This window comes from Takifugu flavidus, chromosome 11 (assembly GCF_003711565.1).
Source record: "Takifugu flavidus isolate HTHZ2018 chromosome 11, ASM371156v2, whole genome shotgun sequence".
In the NCBI taxonomy this organism is placed as follows: domain Eukaryota; kingdom Metazoa; phylum Chordata; class Actinopteri; order Tetraodontiformes; family Tetraodontidae; genus Takifugu; species Takifugu flavidus.
This window is the reverse complement of record NC_079530.1, coordinates 11,803,776-11,827,986: the sequence shown is the minus strand read 5'-3', so window position 1 is coordinate 11,827,986 and position 24,211 is coordinate 11,803,776. Positions and strand designations below refer to the sequence as shown.

General features: G+C 45.0%; 4 protein-coding genes across 6 annotated transcripts; 2 read left to right on the top strand and 2 right to left on the bottom strand.

Annotated features, from left to right (window-relative positions):
- Nucleotides 1–119: 119 nt before the first annotated feature.
- Nucleotides 120–1,485, bottom strand: cst3 (cystatin C (amyloid angiopathy and cerebral hemorrhage)). Its single transcript, XM_057048454.1, has 3 exons — nt 1,200–1,485; nt 757–858; nt 120–568 (listed from the first exon to the last, which is right to left on the bottom strand). Exons 1-3 carry the CDS (start codon nt 1,392–1,394, stop codon nt 476–478), a joined length of 390 nt encoding a protein of 129 aa, XP_056904434.1. The 5' UTR covers nt 1,395–1,485; the 3' UTR covers nt 120–475.
- Nucleotides 1,485–4,917, top strand: ephx5 (epoxide hydrolase 5). The gene is made up of 10 exons (XM_057048447.1): nt 1,485–1,623; nt 1,734–1,797; nt 2,463–2,676; nt 2,755–2,935; nt 3,023–3,232; nt 3,304–3,433; nt 3,664–3,875; nt 4,016–4,124; nt 4,212–4,337; nt 4,429–4,917. The coding sequence occupies exons 2-10, from the start codon at nt 1,775–1,777 to the stop codon at nt 4,628–4,630; spliced, it is 1,407 nt and encodes a 468-aa protein (XP_056904427.1). The 5' UTR covers nt 1,485–1,623; nt 1,734–1,774; the 3' UTR covers nt 4,631–4,917.
- Nucleotides 4,662–6,837, bottom strand: mad2l1bp (MAD2L1 binding protein). Its single transcript, XM_057048449.1, has 3 exons — nt 6,428–6,837; nt 5,688–5,950; nt 4,662–5,617 (listed from the first exon to the last, which is right to left on the bottom strand). The coding sequence occupies exons 1-3, from the start codon at nt 6,801–6,803 to the stop codon at nt 5,099–5,101; spliced, it is 1,158 nt and encodes a 385-aa protein (XP_056904429.1). The 5' UTR covers nt 6,804–6,837; the 3' UTR covers nt 4,662–5,098.
- On the top strand, nt 6,756–24,211 carry kif16bb (kinesin family member 16Bb). 3 transcript variants are annotated; one of them, XM_057048443.1, is made up of 20 exons: nt 6,756–6,855; nt 7,191–7,369; nt 7,455–7,512; nt 7,598–7,699; nt 7,778–7,894; nt 8,488–8,585; nt 9,623–9,735; nt 9,800–9,942; nt 10,109–10,277; nt 11,253–11,378; nt 11,453–11,628; nt 11,702–11,761; nt 11,833–11,883; nt 15,695–15,808; nt 15,898–15,949; nt 16,042–16,179; nt 17,585–17,754; nt 18,987–19,066; nt 21,252–21,297; nt 21,738–24,211. In XM_057048443.1, exons 2-20 carry the CDS (start codon nt 7,323–7,325, stop codon nt 23,850–23,852), a joined length of 3,975 nt encoding a protein of 1,324 aa, XP_056904423.1. In that variant the 5' UTR covers nt 6,756–6,855; nt 7,191–7,322; the 3' UTR covers nt 23,853–24,211. The 3 variants fall into 3 exon arrangements, with proteins under 3 accessions (XP_056904423.1, XP_056904422.1, XP_056904424.1); XM_057048442.1 differs by lacking the exon at nt 6,756–6,855 and having other exon boundaries at nt 6,900–7,369; XM_057048444.1 differs by lacking the exons at nt 6,756–6,855; nt 17,585–17,754; nt 18,987–19,066; nt 21,252–21,297; nt 21,738–24,211 and adding an exon at nt 16,314–17,522 and having other exon boundaries at nt 6,900–7,369.

Sequence of the window (24,211 nt, the reverse complement as noted above, 5' to 3'; positions counted from 1 at the left end):
TGCAATCTTGATTGTTCTTTTAGAAGATCTTAAACGTGATTTCCTCATTCAGCATGTTTGTGCATCTAAAATAACCATATTTATTACAGTGAGTTTCTATCTCGATGAAGCCACAAAAGTCGATGAATGCTATTTATTATGCCACATGCATGTATAGATATACACAAAGGAGTATTTTAAAAAATGTTAAACCAACAATAGGTAAATGTTGCAAACAAATGCATTTTTTCCCCTCAACATAATTTTTCCAAATTTAAAAATATGCTTTATTTGGCCAATATAATAACAAACTCAGGGACACATAATCTAAAATCATTTTATTTAACTCTTAACTCTATTAGTATCAAAAAGTTACACCTCTATCATTTTAGTCTAATTCATGCTGAAAACAACTTTTAAAAGTCCCAGTTCAGCCAAAGCAGAAATAGTGTATTAATACTGTTGTGGTTCATCCACAAGAAAGTTTCCATGTTGATTAGACGTTATTTGTAGGAGGACACGTCTCCTTCAACAGTTGGACCTGGTTCAGCCATGGTCTGCTCCACACGGTGAACGTGCACTGGTACGGCTGGGCGAGAAAAGAGAAAAGAGTTTAACATTTAAATGAACGGGAAACGTCCAATAAAAGCTCCCGATAGGTTTGAGCATGTTTAACTGGTGGCTCCACACAATCATCTGGATGCATCATCGCCCTCATGACGTTCCAGTCATGCTGTTTTGATTCCTCAGGATGTGGCCTCTCCACGCCGTCATTACCTGAGCATTTTCCGGGATTTCACACAATTCCCGAGCTTCGCTCTTCCTGCACACGGATCTTGCCATGTTCGCAGTTATGACGTATTTAATCCCAGAAACAACCTGAAAAAGAAATGCGAGAAGTCAGCTGATCAGCTGTGATGCATAATACTTCATTTGTTTAAAAACCGGCCCCAAACTGGCAACTTTCGATTTATGTTTGCTGGTTTTATTCTGGTTGTGCACCTTTATTGTTGAATCTAAATTAGCACTGTAGCAGTTTCTGTGGCTGTGTAAATGTAACCAGTGCAGATTTACGAGGCTTTTGCCTTATAGGCAGAAGTAATACAAGGTCAGTAGGTCGCTATATGGTTAAAGCCCCCGGGATAAAAATACAGTGTTACACCTGAATTATATAATTATGTTTCATGAGTAATTGTCAGATTTTGTGGACGTTTACCGACCTGAGTCTGGACCTTCACCACTTGTGCCACTTGGCTGAGGTACATGTCGTTGGAGGCTCTGTTGTGCTGAACAACAGCGAAGTTCAGGGCGTTTTTCACTCGTTCGTCGTTCGGATCCGCATCTTGAAAGCCTCCTACCATCGTCGAAGAGACGGCAGAAACCGCTGCGAAAACAAGAAAGGCGACTTTCCACATCGTGATCGTCCAACTGCGCAGTAAAATATCTCAAGTAAACAGTCGCCGCAAGTCCAGCGCGACGCCCCGCCCTTCTTACGTAACGGCTAAGATTGACACGCCTCTCAGCCAATCAGAGAGCTCCGTACAAAGTCCAGAGAAGGGCTCTTCGCCTAATGGGCTTAAATACTCACGCAGCTCGATTTCTCTCGGATCAAATCAAAATTCAGCTCTCACACAAGCTAACAAGGTATGTTGTGTTTAAATATGCGTGTTGTTGACAGTCGTCGGAATTCAAAGAGCCCAAATGTGACTATATATATGCACATATATATTTATGCACTATATTTTTCTTTTCAGCTGCCAGATAAAAGAACAATCTACAACCTCTGACCTCCACAATGGAAAGTCTATATGAGATATTGTGAGTTGTTTCAGACCACAAAACTCGTTCTTCTCATCAGCTGTAAATGTTGCTGAGTCACGTTCAAACGCTGCTGCAGCCCTCGGGGATAAAGTCGTAAATTCACTAGAATGGAGTTGTAAATGAAATACACGCGCGTTCACCCAAGTTTTCCCTGGGAAAAGTTTCTTGCATGTTCTTTTGGATCGAGTTCTTTTTGTAGTTTAAATATTTGTCAGTATCCAAACAGGAACACGTCCATGAAGGACAGCCTGCACCGAGAAACAGGAAAAGACCATAAATAGGCAATATATTAAAGATTAGAGAGACAGTTACGATTTGAGTATTTCAGCTCTATCTCTACAGACCACAACGACAACAGGTCTCCTCATATAGGTGCAGAACACCAGAATAATGATTAACTATTCATTTCCTTATTTGACAACCCTACAGCTGAAGTACAGCTTGTGGACCCAATAATTATATTTTGGCTATATTCTCATAAATTTACATCTTTATCCTTAAAAATCTATGACTTTATCCTTGTGAATGTATGACTGTAAAGGTACTACATTTAATTGTGTAAATCTGTGACTTGACTCTCGATGATCCACCACACGCCTAAAGTCTCTATCAGTAAATGTGGCCATCACGGTCTCTTTTTTGGATCTCTCCATGCCCAACAGGGACCACTTCTTCGGCTTGGATCCCGTTCACCGGCAGCTTTTGGTCGGTTCCGCTTTGGCAGTAGGAGGCATACTAGCGTATTTACTACTCAGAAGAAAGCCAGTCAAAAGTATTCCAGTCGGGGAAGGATGGTGGGGAGCAGGAGAGAAGCCACAGTCGGAGGATGAGAGCATTCGCCCCTTCACAGTGGAAACATCAGATAAAGAAATTGAGGTTTTCCATTTTATTTTATTGACATCTACCAAATATAACGCGGTGCAAAGATCTAGATAATGGCATGTTGTTTAACAGGACCTCCACGGGCGCATTGATGGAAGCCGTTACACCGATCCTTTGGAAGGTAGCGCCTTCCAGTATGGCTTCAATTCCACTTACCTCAAGAAAGTGGTTTCATACTGGAAAAATGAGTTTGACTGGAAGAAGCAGGTGGCAGTTCTTAACAAATATCCACACTACAAAACTAAAATTGAAGGTAGGCAGATTGCGGGGCCATCGGTATTTGGCTGACATTTATATTTCCCTTTAAAAATGTCTTTTTTTAAAAAAAACTTTATTGTAGGATTGGACGTGCACTTCATCCATGTGCGGCCGACAAGCCGCCCAAACCAGCGGGTTCTTCCCATCATGCTGGTTCACGGCTGGCCCGGCTCTTTCTATGAGTTTTACAAGATTCTGCCAATTCTCACGGAGAACCAGGGCGGGCTGGTGTTTGAAGTCATATGTCCGTCCATCCCTGGCTACGGTTTCTCAGAAGCGCCGCATAAACAAGGTAGATTCGTGTAAAGGTAGCTTTACTTTCAGCGGGAGGTGAACGAAGACTTAATCCCATTTATGCACCAGGATTTAACAGTCTGGCAGCTGCGCGGATCTTCCACACACTGATGGAGCGTTTGGGATTCTCCCAGTACTACCTGCAGGGTGGAGACTGGGGTGCTCTTATCACCACCAACATGGCACAGATGAAGCCTCAGTAAGAGCAAAAACACACTTGCTGCAATGTTTATGCCACCCGCTAGTGTCCTAAATGGGAGCGTTGTGAAATCCATGATTTCCAAGATAAACTCTGAGCACCCACATTCCAAGAAACTAAAGCAAACAAGAATATACGTGTCTATCCAGAGAGGGACACTGATGAGTGTAAGAGTCTCAGCATCGTGCAGTTTGGCCTAATGTGAGATTCATTTTCTCATCGTCTTCCAGGAACGTGAAAGGACTCCACGTGAACATGATAATTACAAACCGGAACTTCAAGACGCTGCTGACGATCATCCTCGGACCTTATCTGCCCTCTCTGGTGGGTCTCACACGGGAAGATGTTCGCCGCCTCTTCCCTTTCTTCGAGAAAAATGTGTGGGAGATGCTGAGAGAATCGGGATACATGCACATCCAGGCCACCAAACCAGACACCGCAGGTGGGGACGTGCACAGCCGGTCGCTCCCGGTTGATTTCTCAATACACTGTTCATGCATTGAGCAAGATAGTTAAAAAAAACAAGCTGTCATAACTCATGCATAAAAGGGTTATTGATGTTAATAACTACGGTGTGTACAGGCTGTGGCTTGAATGACTCACCTGTGGGCTTGGCAGCCTACATCCTAGAGAAGTTCTCCACATGGACTCATACCAAATACAAAGACCTGGATGATGGAGGGCTGGAAAGGTGCAAAGAGTTTGGCCATTGATCTCGTTTAAAACGATCGTTTCTCGACACTTTCGTTGTAAACATTAAAAAATCTCCTTTTTACAGGAAGTACACCCTGGATGACCTTTTGACCAACGTCATGATATATTGGACCACGCGCTCCATCGTCCCTTCCATGCGCTTCTACAAGGAGAATTTGAAGGGCGACTTTGACAAAAGGGTGGATGCAAGGTATGTGGCCAGTTGATTCCCTTATCAGAAGCAACAGCAACTATTTCACATTCCCAAAGCTAACACTTCCACCCCCCCCCCCCACTCCCAGTGTTGCTGTGCTTGTGCCCTCCGGCCTTGCTGCCTTCCCAGAAGAGCTGATACACTGTCCGAAGGCGTGGGCAGTTACAAAGTATCACAACATCTACTCCTACACTTCCATGCCTCGAGGTGGTCACTTTGCTGCCTTTGAGGAACCCCAGCTGCTCGCTGAAGACATCTTCCAGTTCGTCAGAAAGGTCGAGAAGTGCTGATCCTGCCGGTGCACCGAGACCCGAAGAATAGTCGTGGTCGGTTCTTTATTGGTTATTTTGAAGCACTTGGAGAATTCATGCTTTAATGTTAGCAAAGACAAATGATGAATGATGTTGACACATAGTTAATTGTGACTTAAATAAGATGAAAAAATATATAGTCGTGCACTTATCACTTTTTTTGTTCTTAAAACCCTGAAAAAAAAAAATTCTCACGCAATCAATTTTTTTCTGTTAGCAAAGCCACATTATTATATTCAACACATTAAAATGTTTAAAAAGCAAAACTACCTTTTTCTCTCTCTTTTTAAAAAAAAATCAACATTCTTTTAATGTGTACAAAAAATGTAGGTCACTTAAAATATATACAGCTCTCAGATCTAAATTGATTGCCTTGAAAACTTTGCATTTATATTCAGTAAACAGGACCCACATAGGGAGCGCCAGTCCACATCCCATCATATTGGTTTACTTGTTGAAACCTTTGATGGTCATGGGAGCCTGAAACCAGACATAATCCTGCCAGTCTGGCGTCAATTCTTTATGGCTCCTGGAGTCAGTAGACAGAGAAATAACTTGTTTCTTTACACGCGTCGGCACTTTGAATTGGAGTTTAGGGCGGAACCATTCGACGCCGCAATTCCTGTGAGCCAGTACCAAGACAGTGGTGGGCATGAGACGAACCGGGCGAGTGTCTGACAAAAGGTCGGCCACAAACAGCGTGCGGAAGAGTTGCCGCAAGCAGGAGGACACGCGTAGACACCGATCCCCACTGGCCACCACCAGAGCCTCCATGTTGATCTCGTACAGCTCTTTGGGGAGGATGACCGAACCTCCCAGCAACAGCAGCACCCGGGGAACCCTGCTGAGAGAATAAAGCACCTCCAGCTGTTGCAGCACCTCTTCTAGCTCCTGCATGGTCTGCTGACACTTTCGCCAGGCAAGATCAGCAGACTGCCCCGGTCTCCGGCTTCCTGCGTGTTTCTCCTGAACACAACATTTGCACATGAATATTAGAGCCAAGCAGAGTTCTTCATCTAATACTTTTGCTAGTCACCTGCTGTTTCTTTTGGGAATACACCAGCTGGTCGTATGTCATGGGTAGCTGCTGCCTCTGATAAAGAATGCACTTGAGGATCTCGCTGACAAAGCGGCAGCAGCCGTCCTGAGTGACCGTGCCAGGGAAGATGACGTCCACGTGGCCTTCGTCCTGTGCTCTTCTCACCATTTCAACGGCGCTTTCGTCACTCTGTATCCTGGCATTGATGCAGCAATCTTGCAGACTTGACTCATTAGAAACTGCCTCCTCTTCTGCAATATCTGTCCAAAATAGTGATCAACATGTCATCATTAGGGCGAGCAACGGCTTGATAACAGTAGTCTTGTCCAATACTTCCTGAGCTATTGTAATAACTTTATTGTAGTAACTTCTTGCCAATTAAAAGCCACAAGCATGAAACGTCCATTAAATATGTCAAGAGGGTGAAGAGAGATCCTGCAATGTCCTTTAAATGTGTGAATAGCTACTAATACGTCAAACCTCACACGTTTCCAGTTTTAGAATATTAAAGAGTAAATGACTTATCAGACGGTTACAAAGTAATAGTGAATTTACTTATCTTAACTATACGTTATCATTTGGATGTAAATGTTAAATCGTCATATATGAACACAGACGTTTGCTGGGGTTAACCTCAACAAATCACCAGAGATTTAGATAGCGTTGCGTGATCTAAATATTGGTGGTAATCGGATTCCTAGTTTCACAACTTGGACCCACTCGAAGCTGCTACGTACCGGTGGTCGTGGGCGCAGAGGCAACAACCGCGTTCTCTTTGTCGTCACAATCATTCACCGTAACATGTTTCAATTTTAATCCACATCCATCGCTGGAAGGATTCTTTCCGCCTGCATTGCCGACCTTTAAACCTGGATTTGGTGCCGGTTGCGGCGGCTCTTCTCCCATTTCCATCGCACGTCCGCATGCATTCGAATCGTCACTTTGTAACGTAAAGACATTGTTATTTTCGAATGTTCTGATGTCATTTTCTGTGGAATCTAAAAGGCAGGCCGGTTTCTCGTCCAAGCTTTCTGAAACCGAGCATCTTTCTTCATCAACAGATCTTGACGGTAGATCAGAATTATTCGGTTGTTTTGCCATAATTTCAAACATTTCCGCCGGGTCTTTCGCAATGCATCATGGGAGAATCCGCGTAACGTTCAAGGTACGTGGGAAATGTAGGTATATCTGATGACATAAATAAGTATATCTATCAACAAAAAAATATATATACCGGGGTTGTCAGATCCTTCTTTGTCAATTTTTGTCATTTATACACTCATTTTTCTAACCTTGGTCAAATAGCTTATAACTTCATATTGAATTTTCACACAAATACAGATTTTTATAATTCAAATAGTACTTTATTCAGGTGGTATGTTATTGTTCGTCGTTGTCCTGAAATTATACTTTTGTGGTGTCCTTATGTGTACTCCTGCAACACGCTGATAAAGGAAAATCGATTTATAGATTTATCACCGGCTCTTTACCGCGCCCTAGTGGCCGGCGAGTGTAGTGCAGCGCAGTGCAGAAAATCAGGACTGGCCTCAGGTGCGGTGATGAAGCGTGAAACTGACGTTCGTCAAAGAGATCATAAGCTGCAGCTGACAGTTGGCTCTTTATCCTTAATTAATGGCTTCAGTGCGAGTAGCAGTACGGGTCCGTCCGCTGAACAAAAGGTAGGCAGACAGATATGTACTTATATCCTCACATGCACTTATCAAATAAACAGTAAAATAGTCCAAGAAAACTTTTTTTTTGCAGGGAAAAAGAACTGTCATCTATTATTAATATAATGGGAAACACCGCCTCTGTTAGTAAGGTAGGCCATGCCATTTAGGTTCAACCTAAATAAAACTTGAAAACGTGTGTGCACAGTCTCTTTCCGTGCGTTTAACCATTTCCAGCCTTCAAGCGCTCCTCCTGGACACGAGCTGAAGGTGTTTTCATATGACTTTTCGTATGACTCGACTGATAAAGAAAGCTTTACATTTGCCTCTCAAGAGAAGGTATTTATGTTCCGTTTACCTTGTAAAAGTAAACCTTTCCACATCTTCATGGATTAAAAGCCTGTTTTCTTCGGATAGATCTATAATGACTTGGGCCCTGATGTCCTCAAAGCTGCATTTAAAGGTGTCAATGCATGTGTTTTTGCCTATGGCCAGACAGGCTCAGGGAAGACTTACACCATGATGGGCCACCCGGTAAAGTCTGTTTCTCTACATCATTATACAGCTTTAAAACCATCCTCCCAGTCATACCAGGTGACCCGACTGTTTACAGTCGGGCCGAAACATCTACACTGCAGTATAATCGAAACATTGGGAAGGGACTCGGCGCCATTCATCACGTTTCTTCTGACTAAACGGAAAATATGATGAGGACAGCGACCCATAGCTTTTCTCTCCTCACCTTGGCAAGGAAATTCCATATTACCGCAGAGGTTTCAGCCTGTCTACCAAGAGACTTATGCAAGGTCATCAGCGGCGTTGCTGTCAACATTCCAGCTAATTATATATGGCGCCTAATGCTTACTATCTGTTACTTGTAATTAAAACATGAGGGCATGAAGCTCACGGTGGAATTGCTTTTATGCTTCAGTAATTTATCAGATGAGCTGTGGTTTGTGCTGCTCAGCAGTCTCGCGTGTGCCGAGTTCTGGTCGTTCTGGCAAAGACACCATAATTAAGTGGACGTCATAAGAGTAAAATGAAAATGTCACTCAACTGCACAGCATGAGTAGCAACTGGTTATTAGGAAGAGTTAAACTGCGGCTTTTTTCTTTTTAATGTGTCAGGGTGATAAAGGAATAATTCCTCGGCTCTGTGAAGGCTTGTACGGCGAGATGGATCAAAGAAAGTCGAGCGACACTGTGTCCTTCTGCACGGAGGTCAGGTAAGGTCCCGTCTTAAATACCATCATTGTTGGGTCACAGCTGCTTTTTATTTTGAGTTGCTTGATTTTCAAGTGTTAAATGGACTATCGAGGAGCTTTGGGAGCCTGCACCATTGGTTCAGGTGTTAATTATGCAGGGGTCGGTGAGGGTGAATCCAGATACGGTGAAATAAAGTTTCATTACCACAGACACACCATCGTCCAAATCCCAGATGACGTCTGCTCCCATCAAAGGCTTAAATTTACGGGTGCAGCTGGACTGCCAAATGACGCGGCTGTAAATTAAGGGCCATCAGGTCAAAGCGTGACAATTACTTTGCAATTTGGCATCATGTTTGCACACAATCTGTTTTTTTTTAATGGCTGTTTGTGGGTGATTTTCAATGGGCTTGAAGACATTCCAAATAAGTACTTTGACAAAATAACCCTCTCTTCAGCAATTTCTGACAAAACGGCACATTTCAAATGTTCGCAATGATTTAAAGGTTTCAGTCACTTTCCCGTGCCAGTTGTTTCTGGAGGGACGTGTGGTTGTGATAAATGGCCGATATTAAACTGCGCCGCTTTGTCAGGGAAGCAGTTTTCCTCCCAAATGTGTTGGCACCACATTACGACCCTTTCATTCATGTTCAACTGTAAAACACTTCTGTAAACGTGTATCTGGAGTTGGACTGCTCTCCGAATATTGGGTCATAGTCCTGTTTGCTTCTGTTGCAGTAATATTAGTGTTCATATAGATTCTTAAAATTTAACATGACGCCCGATGCAAAACAACCCCTGAAGAGAAGGAAAATTGTTAGTGTCACACTCCTGCTGAGGCTAATGTGTTTTATTTTTTACAATTTGAATCAGCCAGTGGGAATAGTCTGATCATCTATTGCAGTGTTAAATTCCACCTCCAAAGCTCTTCTTTGCATTTTGTTTGCCAGAATTCTGCAGAAAGTGAACCTGAACTTCCTTCTGTGTCCATAACATCGACATTCAATTGTGACTCTGTGGACTAAAGGCAGCATCTCTGTTTGTCCCGGTGTCTCCAGCTATTTGGAGATCTACAATGAACGTGTGCGCGATCTTCTTAAAAAGAAGGCTGCGAACGGGGACGGGGGACTGCGAGTGAGGGAGCACCCGCTGGACGGCCCATACGTTGAGAGTAAGGCTGCTGTTTTGCATGTGAATCAACGTAAGGAGACGGGACGCTGGGCTACTGTGTGCAGATCTGTCTAAATGCCTGGTTGCCAACCACAACGACATGGAGGACCTGATGGCACTGGGCAACGCCCATCGCAGCACGGGCAGCACGGGCATGAATCACACCAGCAGCCGCTCTCACGCCATCTTTACTATTCGCTTCAGCCAGGTCAGCTGCACCGTTGCCATCTCACATTTAATATAAATGATTATCGTTTAAGATTTGGGGGGGATGGTCTTTGAATTGGCTCAGACTAAATGATCAAATGGCATTTGCTCCTTTTGTCGTAGCATATTTTGACCTAAAGCTGTCTCAACACTGCTGAATGTTACAGGCGTGGTTCGATGCGGCGCTGCCTCATAAGACTTTGAGTAAAATCCACCTGGTGGACCTGGCGGGGAGCGAGCGGGCCGACGTGGCGTCCACCTCAGGCACAAGGCTGAAGGAGGGTGCCAGCATCAACAAGTCCCTGGTCACCCTGGGCAGCGTGATCTCAACTCTGGGTAAATGGCGTCTCCAACATGACGTAATGACACCAACGCCACAGTTTTACAGCCAGTGCTGCTCTAACTGCAGCTGAAATTTCAGTGGGTCCTCAAGAAGTTGGAGCTCATTTTGGGAACTGCAGGTGCTGCCTGGGTGGGGGGGGCTTTCTGCTCTGGCTGTCTGATCTCCTTGGATCATCGTTGCTGTGTGTTATAAAGAAGTCCTACATATTTGTGGATTAGCCTTTCAGTAATGGTAAACAGGCGTTGCCATTAAACCCTAATGACGGTTGAATTCCATCATCACAGCTGGTTATTTTTGCCATCATGAAACAACCATCATCCACCGCCAGCTGTATGAGGGGTGGAAGAGCTTCCATGACATTTAAGCAGAATACTAGAGGAAAATCCGTGGAAAAATATGATCTCGCTCGGGTTTGAGGTGAAGCTGGGAACTTTGTGTAGTTCAAGGACGTTTCTGAAACGCTACACTGACATTAATTCAGTTGGAAAATAACGATCTGCTGTGAGCCGAAAGCTCTTAAGATGAAAACGGGGAATTACTTGGAAATGTAATTTTTCTTTGAAGTCTGCAGGAGGTTGTAAAAGTAATATTGAACACAACTGTCTGCTCTTGAAGATGTTCTTTAAAAGTTATTTTTGCTGCCCTGAACCAAGTTTGCTGCTCTATGAACATTTATGCCCCTGGCCTGCTGGTTCCTCACCCTGATTATTGGCTCATGATCAGACTCATGACCTTGTTTATTTGTCCCTAAACATTAACCGGTTCATTGAGGACTCCAAACCGTCTGGGTGTTAGTGAAGGTTGCTCATCCTGTGAGACTGACCTGTCCAGGGTTTATTCCCGTTTCTTCCAGTGCCGCTGAACCTGATCTGGAAAAAGCATAAAATGGATCAGCGTATACTTTGTATCACATTTTAGCTAATAGAAATATTTTTGGACTCATTTTCGGGTCTATATCGACATTCCAGCTGAAGTTGGTGTGAGGGGAGCATCCACAAAGAAGAAGCAGGTCTTCATTCCTTACAGAGACTCTGTGCTAACGTGGCTACTGAAGGACAGTCTGGGTGGAAACTCTGTGACTACCATGATTGCAAGTATGTCCCATGACACTGAGTCACATTAAAAGACCTGTTTCCACACCAGTGCGTACAACTGTGCACATTCTCAGCCGTTTCTCCTGCTGCGGTGAACTACGGCGAGACTCTGAGCACCCTGCGTTACGCAAGCCGAGCTAAAAACATCGTGAACTGCCCCACGGTCAATGAGGACCACGGTGGGAAGCTGATCAGGGAGCTGAGGGCAGAGGTGACCAGGCTCCAGAGGCTGCTGAAAGAAGCCAATCAGGTTTGGATGAATGGTGAAAATCCAGTCCGATTCCTCGCGGCCTTTGATTCACGCTTCTTTACGTCTGCTTCAGATTCGTCACTGGTGGCCGTCCTCCACTGAGCAGACCGAGCTGCTTCGGACTGATGGAAAGGCAAGTTCTATGGGCCAGACTTCAGTAAATGTTGCAGCAGTGTTTCTGCTGACCTCTCCCCCCTCTCGCAGGTTCCAGCACCGGTCAAAGAGTCAAACAAAAGGAGTCAGCGAATTTCACAGGTACCATTAGATGACGTATCGGGTGCATGTAAACCGATGCAACAAAGATTCGCCAACATGATGCTGTAATTTGGGACAGTACATCATGTTAATGTTGCTTAAAAAGCTAAAGTTGTTCTCGTCTGTTGTGCCATTTATCTACATGCTCCTATTTCTACCCCCCCAGGGCACAAACAGCCATAACTTGATGTTTCAATAGCAAACAGGCACACTAATTGGATATCTGTTATTGATTAGACTGTAGCAGAAGTATCAAGAGATCTATAGTATAATGAAAGTAAATAAATACCACGTTGAAGTGCCCAACTCCCAAATTTAACATCTTTTGATTTATCACCCAATTCAATTTTTGTTAGCCTAATTATGGTTCTGAACAACAGAGGGGGTGCAAATGAATGTCTGCTTATGTAATCGTTTCCTTTCTGTGGTCTGCCATGTTGCTCATTAACTTGGTTAATGGATACAGTTAAAGTGCGGCAGATTATCTTGAACAAGAAATGGAGTGAAAAATGGATGCGATTTAAAAGTTTCCCCCTTTCTGTGCTCTCGAGTATTGGTCTGTCCTCATTTACAGTATATCTGAAAGTGGAAGACTGAAATACATGTCCTGAAATCAAACATAAGCACTTAGTTTTACATTCTCATTTAAAACTGCCATATTATGACCTAAAAATCAGTTTATTCTGCATTTGTAATTGCACGGTAAGAGGAAGCCAATTTCTGCCTGTAGTAAACCGAGTTCACCAGCAGGTGTCACTGCAGGTCTTGGGCAGAGTGGCGTGTAGTGTCGTCAGCTTGGTATTTAAATCCTATTTTCCATCTAGTTGGACTGAAATGGTTTCCAACTGTTGGGTTTTTGAAGTTACTGTAGTTTTTAAAAAAAAAAAAAATGTATGTTTGAGGATGCAGGAACACTTTTGCAATTCAGCAAGCCACAAACAATCTCCACTTTATCAGGTTTAACAGTTCACCTGCTGGGTTTGTACCCAAACTGCCCCAGCCTCGAAGCACATTCAAAACATTTGTGTGGGAGTAATTGCTTTCAGCCAAGCTTGTGGCTGGTTGCTGGATGACGTGTGCCCTGTCGAGGAGCTTTATCACACTGTCTGCACAGTGATTATTCTGTGGCCTTTAACAGATGTTTGGTTTTGTGGCAGCCCTGCCAGCCCAGAATGAGCCATACGTTTGGTTTCATCACGCTCCTCGTGTCATTGTAAGAAATCTCACCATTGTACTGGAATCAGCTGCATATGTGTAATGGTTGATTAATGTTCTTATTGTGTTAGCAGGTGGCATTTGACAGCCTTTATACACGATGTGCTGTGGAAGTCATTAGCAGCCGCCTCTGCTCCTAATTAAAAGGTCTTGATTATTGACATACGGCACTTTTGTCTCAAACTGTGCAGCATAATGATGTCAGGTACAGTGTTGTAAATCTGTGCACGTGTGACAGTGTTGATGCCTTTGGGCACAGGCCACATCGCTCATCCCTCCTGGCCTTATTTAGATCTGGAGATATTGGGGCAGAACGACCCGTTAGGATGCACGATGCGACGGGGCCGCCGCAGCGGTGACCGGCGGGCACGCCGGTGCTTCTGAAACTCTTAAGTGTTTGATGGACGACTTTATGGATTTGACATTTGTCTTCCTCTTCATTCGCATTCTGCATGCGTGGTAGGTGCACGTCCAGGATGAGGCTGCACACGTGATCCAATCAGAAAAATGCCCCCAGTTTCATTTTTTTTGAAGACTTGTGCACAATATTTGGCACAAATTTTCCTCTCAGGGATGAAACACGGACCGACTGTAGTTATCTTAATTTAGGGGATGTGCGGAACGTGCACAATCCCCCTCAAGTTGCACGTTGTGTTAAATTCAGTAGCTGTTGAGATTGAAGAGTTCTGCTCGGACAGTGTAGACATGTTGACCGAAAGCGGAATAAACATAATTTCATATTTAAAGTAGATTTAATATGCAAAGTTATTCATCTTCGGCTTCCCAGATTGGTTTGGGGGCATTTGGGGAAGAGAAAGTAATTAATGGGAGATGGATTCAGTCTTGTATTAAGCCAGCAACAGTTTTTAGGGAACAAAAATGCAGGAAGAGGAGAAAAATGTGAGTTTCTACTGCAGGCGTACGCAGCAATTTGTAAGTAATCTACCCTTTCAGGTCCTCTTTGTAGCAGCGGTGGGGGTGGGGGGGGGGCAACTTTTAGTACGATAATGAACCACAGTGTTTCTTTGATGTGGGAGTGTTTGTATTCTCCCAACAAGCTGCACTCAGCACAATGACGCCAAAACATCGAATCCTGTTAAAGGACAATTTGCCTCAGCAGTTACAGCGATTTATCGGAGCGCTTGATGGTCTTTCTGTCAGGAGAATTCTCAGCACACATTAGAAAACCAAATTTCAACACGGACCTTGAAATAATGACTTGAGATTTGTATTCAACCGTTAAATGTGGTAATCGTGGTGTTCAACCCCCTAAAACAAATGTTTCATCAATGTCAGAGTTTTGGAATGTTGACGAGTTATGACATCATGTTTGTGACTGGAATAGGTCAGGTTAATGCAACATTAACAGTTTAAATAATGGATTTTTGTGTCTCTGAGCAAGGTTGCTGGAGTTCAAAGGGGCAGCTACTAAATGATTGGTTGGGCTGGTGAAAGTCAGGGGAAAATAACTTAAAATTTAAATCCAAGCCCGGACGATGGCTTTTAAACGCGAGCTTAATTGCGTCCTGAGACAGGCCGCTGGTGCTTAATTGAGTTTGAGGAGTTTCGCCAGCAGCCTGAATGTGAAATCATAGTTTTTGTTTGCCCAGCACATATTTGGACAGGCCGGATGTGGTCGGGAGCAACTTTGAGTCTTGGAGGAGAAAATTAAACACTCGTCTGTTTCTGTTGTCTGAGGAAAACCACACACTGCATTAATCTGCCAGGCTGCTCTTCACTTCTAATGAAGTCTGTAAAGAATCCCTTTTAATTAAGTGCAGGGACTGGTCGATGCCTCCTTCATTAGAAGAAAGGATTTCTCGTCTCAAAACTGCCAATAAGCCCCAGCGGTGGAGACGTCTCTCACAGCAGGGTCCAGTCTATAAAAGAACGAGTGATAGGAGCAGGTTGGAAGTACCAAACTTGTGTATGCAGAGTTGCCTCTGGGGCCCCCGTATGGGACAGAGCTCCCGTCCCAGCTCTTTGGGGGGGGCAGTTATGACTAAAGGCAATAGGAAGCAGTGGGTCACAAGATTAACAGAAGGCCAGTGGCACTGCAGCAGGATCTGGGTTCTAAACCTAGCTGTTCTGACCTACAGCTCCTGTAATATAGTGCATAAAAGCCAGATTGTTGGACGATCGTATATAAGCTGTGGCATCCAACAGTTTCCCAAAACTAAGCCTGGAATTCACATTGTAGCTAATCTGCTGTTTTTCTAAAACTGAGGCTCTTTACGAGGTTTTAGTAGTAGCGGTAGTAATTGGTAGCTTTGTCCATCAAAGCAGCGGCGCGTGAGCTTCACCCCAGCCGTGTGTGGGCGGTGGCGCTGCGCTACTCTCTCACTGGACTGGTTGTATAATTTGAGTCGCGCCACAATAATGGGAATGATTTATGGCGTCTCTTGCCATTAGCTCCTCTGCTGCGACACGTGGTCGGAACGGAACCACTCGGCTTGCCCTTGAGGCGAGGAAGAGCAGTCATAAAGAATTCAGTTTTCTGCTGGATGCCATTAAATGTCTGTCAGCATTTTTATTTCATCTTGTGCTGTTTCAGCTACGGGCGATTGGATGACATTTGTCTCATGGTGTCCTTTAGGGGGAGACTCAGACTCTGGAGGAGGCCAGTGGCTTCCTCAACTGCCACTTGCCTCATCTCATAGGTGTCAACGAGGACCTGCTCGGCGACGGACTCATCCTTTATTATTTGAAAGTAAAGATTTAAAGTGCATGTGACGGTTAATTTCGTTGTGGGTTGAGCACCTTTCCTAATTACACTTGACCTTGTCGTCGTCGCTGCAGGAGGGCAGAACCCTCATCGGTGCTGATGAAGCTTCCTGCAGAGGGGATATCGGTGAGTCCTAGTTGCTGCATCGCCTGTCGCCACGGCTGCTGGCCTGGAAATATCACAATAATAAACTACAATGCTTTCATATCGGCTTGCAGTGCTTCATGGACCCGGGGTCCTCGGAGAACATTGTGTGCTGGAGAACCTTGCTGGGACAGTGACCCTGATCCCTAAGGAAGGTGCACTGTGTTCCGTCAACGGTTCTGTGGTAACGGGTCCCTCCCAGCTGACCCAGGGTAAGAGTTTTAATGCTTACCCACATGCACAGGGTGGTGACGGGCACCTGTGAAACTGCTGGTTTCTGTCTCGATTGTGAGCTTCGTGTAGTTATGAGACCACTGCACATCTTCATGTCCATGTCTCCTCACAGCAACACACTCCAGGCATGAATGGAGGCTCAACAGGGCACATTCCTTCTACGACATGCTTTGAATGGCAGAGGCCATGTTCAAAGCTTCAGACAAAGCCCCAGGCTCTCCAGTTAATTGGTTGATGGGGGCGACATGTTTGAAAAGGGCTAAAGCGGTAACCTCTTGAAGGACGGAGCTCGGGACTTGGGCATCTGCCCCCCTGAACACGTCCTTCTAGCGTCCTTCTCCTTGTGTCCTGGAGCGGTTGCCATATAATGTCTCTTCCAAACAGTTTTGCTTTCCAAAGAAAGATAAGTGTGCACAAAAACCATGCTGTTGGGAGCCTGGCTATGCTAGTCTCCTTTATAACCATTTCAATTTATCCAGCACGCTCCCCAAACTGCAGCATCTGAAACTATTTTTCTTGAACAAATGATAGCAATTTTCAGGCCAGCAGCAGCTGAAATCCATCAGGAAACCCTCTCAGGTGCTTTGTCAATCGTCAGAAGTCATTAGTAGCTGTGAGATTAGTGTTTCCTGTGCTGAGAGGAAACCTCAGGAATCGAGGGGATGTGGAAATGTGAGCTGCAGCGATACGTAAAGCCCAGTGTCGCGTCACCTCTCTGGCTCTGCAGGATTTGTGCGGTAACTCGTGGTTGAGGCTTGATTCTCTGTAGAAATGTGCTCATTTTAGTGCACACAGGACAGGTCTCAGTCGTATGCATTTGCTCTTCCTCCCATGGTCAGACCAGTTAGCAGCCTGTGGATCTACAGATTTTATAGGTCTGTCAAGAATTGTTACAATAGCACCAACCAAGTGGAAGCACCTTGCACAGCTGTCATATTTACATTGTGCCAGTTGTCAAATATCGCCTGGAATTTCATTGAGTCTACTGTAAATCCAATTTAACTGGCCAAGTAGAAAAGGAAACCAAACTAAATTGGGTATTTTAAGCAGCTCATACTTCCGATTCTCTCAGAAGAGGCAGTAACTCTCCGTACGAACAAAGAGTGGTAATTGTATCTGTCATTCCTGGCGGAACGTGACGTTAATGAAGCCCAACACCATGAAAAGAAGCAGATGGTTGTGATCATTCCAACCTTCGTGTCGGCTTCAGCAGACAGATGAAAATGCATGTGACTGAGGAACTCAATTTTCCTCTTCATTTAAATGGTGCGTCGGGCTTTCAGAATCATTGTATCTTGCAGGAGAATGATGCATTATTCAGTCTGCAGCTTTTCCATCTAACGATTGGGTGGCTTAGCCTCTCTAGTTCTGTTTTCACCCCAGGTGACTCCATCCAGCTTGGACCGGTGACCACATTACGGTTTATCCAGCCATCACGAGTGGTCCAGCTCGGAGAACACGACGACGAGCATCCTGCATTTTACTCCTCTGCTTATATTTACAAGTTTATGGAGCACCTGGTGAAGAAGATGCTGCCTAAAATACATGTGCAGGTTTGTCAAGTAATTCACTTTATTCATTGGCAGATGTTGGCAGCACAATCCTTCCACTCATAGCTGAAGCTAAGGCCTCACATCTATGGGTTCTTTCAGTTCTTACCTGTTCAGCAGAGTCAACCTCTCTGTTCCCTCAGTGGAGGCCAAGTGCAGCTAAACGCACATCATCCAGGTTGCAGCAGCTTCAAATGAGCTCTTAAAGAAACGATGCTGTACAAAGAGAACAATCCAAAACATTCAAGATTATTCTCAACGGAAATGTCCAGTATCTTATATATAGTAGCTTAATATTTAAACCAAATTGCTCTTGAAACTTTTCAAGCTTACCTAAATTCAACTTCATATTTGGATTTCCAGCATTTAATGAGTAACTGTCAGTTAATGGATAAAAGGGTTGATGGACTTCACCAGTCCAGGCTCAAACCTCCTTTGGTCATCTCACCCGGTTAGTGGTGGCCTGTATATTTCAAGGAGTTTCACTTTGCATAAAGTAAGTCAAGTGTACATAAATCACCTCCACTTTGCTTGTAGCCAGAACGAAGGCTGTGTAAAGAGAGGTACTGTTTAGATTAGTGGAAATGTTCTCAGCCCAAGCTGTTGACAGAAATAATTACAATCTGAAGGTTCTCTGGAGAAGCAGGAATCCGGCGGACACTCGAGTGCTGCAGGCTCCAACACAACTGCCTGATAAAGGATCAGTGTACCGTTTCATTTAATGCAGCTTCCTGCTGTGCTGCCGCATGGACCTTAAAGTGTGTGGGTTTTCCAGCATAGAACTCGGACGGTGTTTTAATCCTCGAGCATTTCCTCCTGTGTGAAGTGTTTCTGCCTTTATGCTAAAACGTTTCTGTTTAACATCCTCCTTTGTAATATTGAAAATTGCTAATATTACAGCCAAGTGGCGTAAACACTCCAGTCCCTGCTGCGGGTCCCCAAAGGAGCATTTGCTGTTCATATTCACCAGGATTTTAAATTCTCAAGAGTTGCACAACCACTATCTGAATATGGGCCAACGCGCCCGAAGGTGTTTGGCCGCTCAAACACAAGTGCAGTTTGTAAAATGGCAGAAACGTGACGCTACAACAGTAAATTACAGCTCCTCCTTCATTGCAGGGAGATCTTGCAGCTCTTCCAGCTGCCTTTGGGAAATGATACAGTATATAAAAATGGATAATTGTAGTCACTTGTTGTTCCCCAACATCTTAAATTGTGCCCTTTCCTTCATCTAGGGTGGACTGCTTTCTGCTCTCTGTCCATCCTTGACTGATGGGTCCAAATCTGCAGAGGAGTGGACGCCACGGACGTCTGGGTGAGACTAAACGTAGAGTTGTAGCGGCTCTCCACGCTCGGGAAAACATGAATGAACCCTCAGCAGCTTGATCGGAGTGATGGATCTGCTTATTGAGCAGCAGGCACCAGGCTGGTGGATCATCTTGTGAGGAAATGGATGCAGGCGTCTTATTCTGGCCAACTCCTCATTCCAAACCGTCTCCGGTTGTATATTCAAGTTTATGCTCCTGTCAAATACGTGATCGGAAATATTTAGGGACCTTTCTGACATTTGGAGGTTGAGTCATTGTCATTGAGAAGATGCTTCAACTACCTGAATATATTACAGAAAAATGCAGGTACTAGATACTAAAACTCTACAGTTTATGATGAGCAGCCCCATTTTGTGCTGTAGCAGGCTGAACTGAGGGACATTATGACAATAAGTGCTCCCAATAGATGGCTTTTACCTAGAAACTGTGCGACCGGTCATTGATCTGTCAGCATCCCGGTGTTAACTGAATTAGTGCCCACTTCACACTCATGATTCACACACACACACACACACACACACACACACACACAGCAGTCGTAAGCGATTTGAGACCTCCCTCCTCACGCGTGCGCGGCTCTTATGAGCTGATAACCCTGATGTTTTACAGCACGCAGGGCTGTCTGACGTGTAATTTCCCTCACAGTGCAGCATCTCCAAAAAGGTGGCACAGACTCGATCTGACACCTGCGGCCATTTTCCCGGTCTTTCCCCGCCTCGGTTATCCTTGGTGTGACGGCCAAGTGGTGTTGGGATTATTTTGATGGAATATGCTCCATAAATTAGAGCTCTTTATGCCCGTTCGTCATGGCAACCATAATAGTGCTGTCTGGGGGGGAAAAAATGGTCAAATCTTTCTGCAATGACAACATTTGAATTGTCAAGACACAAACTGAAAGAAAATGACCTTCGGTGGAGGAGAGCAGGTCCAGTCGGATCAGACGCTGGCTTGAGCTCAGTATTGAGCAGCGTGTCTCACCTGCCTCTGTGCACCTATGAGTTAATATTGATGTAAAGTGCTGGAGTCATTCTGGGAGCACGCACGGTATGTAGACCAATTTATTCCTAAATTTTAACTGCCACAGCAGGAACGCATGCTTCGACTGTGAATTTGCACAGATTTCCTCCTGAGTAAATGCTGACACTTTTTCCTTGGGAGAGGCAATCGAAGCCAAGTGTTTTTTTTAAATTTTTACTCTGGTTGACATTTACCAGTTTCCATTTAATGTCTCCCACTACAGACTTGTGCAGCCTGAACAGTCCAAATTCCAAATCGACGAATGTATTTTTCCCGTCATGACAGCAGACAAAACAGGCAGAAATCCTGAACTCATCCTTTCATCATTCTTTAGCCTTCGCAGGAACCTGCACTGTGCTTCGGTGCTCCCACGTTCCCTCATCAACCTGCTGCAAATCTCATCCTAAGCTCCTGTTTACTGTCAGAATTCTTCCTGAGCTGTATATTTGGGTGGTTCTCCCTCTCTAGAGGGCCGACTATTGTATGTAAATCCTCAAATCAACATGCACAGATTCTATTTAATTTCACACCTAGTCGAGTGGCTCTAATCTCATCAAGTCATTTGGGCTGTTTGCTTTTCATTTGTTTTGGAGGAGTTCAGGTTTTCACTTTTGTAACAGTTGGGAGTCTCCAGTGTTGCCGCTATAAACAGCAAATGTTTTAGCTTACGCAGAAATCTGCACTGTTGGGCGTCGTGGCTGGAGGTATGTTCAGCTCCTGCCTCCGTCTCATGGTGGTTAATAACACCTCAGCAATGTTAGAGCAGTTCTGTGCTGGGACAACAGGGTGAATGTTTGACTAGTTTTAGTTGAATGCTAACTAGGATTTTAGTTAGTGTTGCAGATGTGTTTCTTAATTTATCATCCATGTGCTGGTTGGTGTCCATAGCTTGCAAAGCCTGTTTGAGGGAACTGAAGGAGAAATGACAGATGTTGATGAACATTGGGATTTATGAGACACGTTTCGGTTGTGATTCATCCACTGATAATGACTTTATTGTAATTTTTCATGGTCCTAATTGAATCCTTTAATAGGATTTTAGAACATCCTATGAAGGAGTCTTCATGTACGAAGTGAACTTTCGCCTTGAGCTTTGTGGACCTGGTTAGATAAGTTTGTCCTGTGTCTCACATGCAATGTTTTCATTTTTGTTAGTCTGGATGAAGATCTGGATGGGATGGTGAACAGCTCTGCCGTTACAGTATGTATCCCTACAACAACCCCCAGTCTTACGCAAATGTGAATTTAATCCATGTACTGTGTAACATCTGCAGGGTTTTAAGTGGTAATTGATCTGCTTTTTACAAACTTACATGAATTCAAAACTAAGCATGCATAGAATTTTTGTTCTGCAGGTTTGCTCTTTAAATTAAATGTACTTTATTGATTCTGTGCTAATGAATTGGTTTTTACATGGAGGTGTTTACCTGTCAGCCGTCCAGGCCAGAAACAGATTTAAGTCATAAAATGCCCTTTCCTGTGGCTGTTAGTGGTTCCTGTAAAGGCTCTAAAAGATTAAATCGTTACCCTTTTCCTGCATTTACACATGTTTAGGAAATGTTAAACCTGGCAATTTAGTTTGCGTACAAATCGTGTTTCACCACTTTCCTCTTTCTCTTTTTGTCCCTTCACAATAACTAGGCCATACCTGGAGAATATCCCATCCCCCACAATAGTTTCCAGTTGGATGAAGACTCGCAGCGGGGTGGGGTAAGCACTGGGGAAGGCCAGAAGGAGGGAGCCTTGTGTCATAAATCAGAGCCTGGACTGGTGTCTGAGCGGCCACAGGAAGCTCAGAGCGTGGCTGAACGTGCCAGTTATGAGGGAGAGCAGGTTTGGTCAGGGGATGCCAGCCTCCAGCAGACAAGTGTCCTGGGCCTGGGTGATGGATGCGGTGCTAAACCAGAGGGAAATGCTAACAAGATCCAAGATGCCATGGCTGACTGCAGCGAGGGGAGACCTGGCTCTGGTGAGAGCTCATTAGGCAAGATGTCCCTCCTGCAGAGCAACGGAGGAAGTCCCTCCACAACCCTACTTCCACAGACCAGCGCTCGCACTCGGCCTGATAAAGAATGTAGTCGGGGAGATTTCAGTACACCTGAGAAACCCTCCTCCAAGGCCCAATTTTGCTCCGCAGCAACAGATGGGATGGCTTCTTTGGTCAGCAAAGTTTCTTGGATCACCAAGGATGCAGAGGGCCTCTTTTGGGTCTTTTCAATGCTTTTGCAGCAAGTCGGGAAAGAGGGACTCGCGCTTGTCTGGGCCTGTTGGTCCGGTCATGTCCTGCCGCTCCTTCGAGAAAGGAAAATGGTGTCTGTAGTGATGGAGAGTGACGTCATTACTGTCATTAAAGCAAATGTTTGCTCTCTGTTCAATGACGCTAAAATAGTTTCTGTGAAAGAACTACCCCTCGTACAGCTGATCACGATGGCGTTGAGGCGAAGCTCTCCATCCGGGAAGATGTTTAGGATATTTCAGGACTATGTGAATTCACGCTGTACAAGTCTCCGGGGCCTGGCACTGGGACGCAACAAGGAAGAGGAAATGCCAGCCGTCTCACTCAACTCTGGAGATGTCCCCACAAATGGAGGTTTCCCGTCCCCATGCTGGCAAAATGTGGCTGACCTTCACAACAGAATGATTAGAGAGGGATTGCAAGCGCCAGCCTCGGGTGTTCCGGAGATTTGCTACGCTCACACAGACAAACGCACCCCAGGAGAGAACTGGAGTGTGCAGAGCATGGAGGGTGTTCGACGTGATCAGCAGAGACTGATGGAGTTTCCTGATTCTCTCTTGAGCCTTCAAACCCTGCCACTCCCAGCCCTGATGGACGCGTTGCAACCACTCATCCCCACTGCGTCGTTCAACTCCCGGAAAATTGCGGCCGTTTACTGGCTGAGCGTTGGCAAATGCGGACAGGCCGAGCCCAGCCCTGCCCTGCTGGTCCTCCTGGAGACCAGCCTTTACGCTGTGACCATTGACTCTGGGCTGCTGGTCTTATTCTGTGAGCAGCCTCTGCTTGAGCTGAGGGAGGTGCAGATCAGCCTGGCAGGCCAAAGTCTGGCTCTAATGGGGGCCACAGGGGGGAGTTCTCTGCATGTGTATACGTACAGTGAGAAGCTTACCAAAGACCTGTGCTGTGCCATCCTTGGTGTCACCCACCCCGGTGATGACGGGGTCTCCCAGCATCCTCTGCTCACTGGAGACTTGATGCAGATGTCTCTGGACTGGACGTTTGGTGTGGCTGACCTGCAGCTGGATGATGGTTTCAGGGTTAGCTGCACCTTCCAGAGGAGTCTTGTCGATCTGAGCTACCTCCTCTATCAGAACATGGATCAGGAAACGATCGTTTTGGGAGATGTGCGACTATTATTCTACACAACTGTTGCCGTTTGCCTCGGGAGTCGCTCCAAACGTCTCGCTCAGCTTGTACTCACCGATACTCACCTTGGCCTGTTGCAGGAGGCGCCGTGCTCTGGCCCCGCCGTGCCCTGCCGTTCACGGTTCCATGACTTGACGCTGCGCCGGCGCTCGGGCGTGCGTTGCGTGGTGGTGCACGGTGAAGAGGAGAGCGCTGTCAGACTGGATGTAATCCTGGCAAATGCGAAGGTCGGGGGTCACCAGGAAAGCGTGACTGAGGCAGCAACCCCATCTGTGCATATTTTAGATTCATCTCCACATGCAGAAGTGTGGAAATTGACTTTCAGTTGCTCTTCCGAGGCTGCCTGCCTGATTAATCACTTGTCAAATGTCTGATTACAGACTGAACAGTCGGTAATGAACAGCCCAGCATGAAATCGCTCTCATGGGAAGTGAGAGCATCCAGACCAGACAGTTCTTACGTGATGTGAGGAACGCTGGTCACTTTTAAGGTTCTTTGGAGAGAGTTGCTTTTAATGTTGCTTTAGCACTTGAAGTGTTTAGTCTTAAATTTTTGCATGTTGTTCACTGTTTACCTTTGTTTTTGAAATGGTTCAATTTAGAGTGATTTGTTAGATTATTTTTTTTTTTAAAGAGACTTATTTTAATTGTAAATGTACTCCATGCCACTAATGTAATTTTATAAATATGGGTTTATTAAAATGTTTTGTAAAAATAAAGTTAAAGTTGACCAA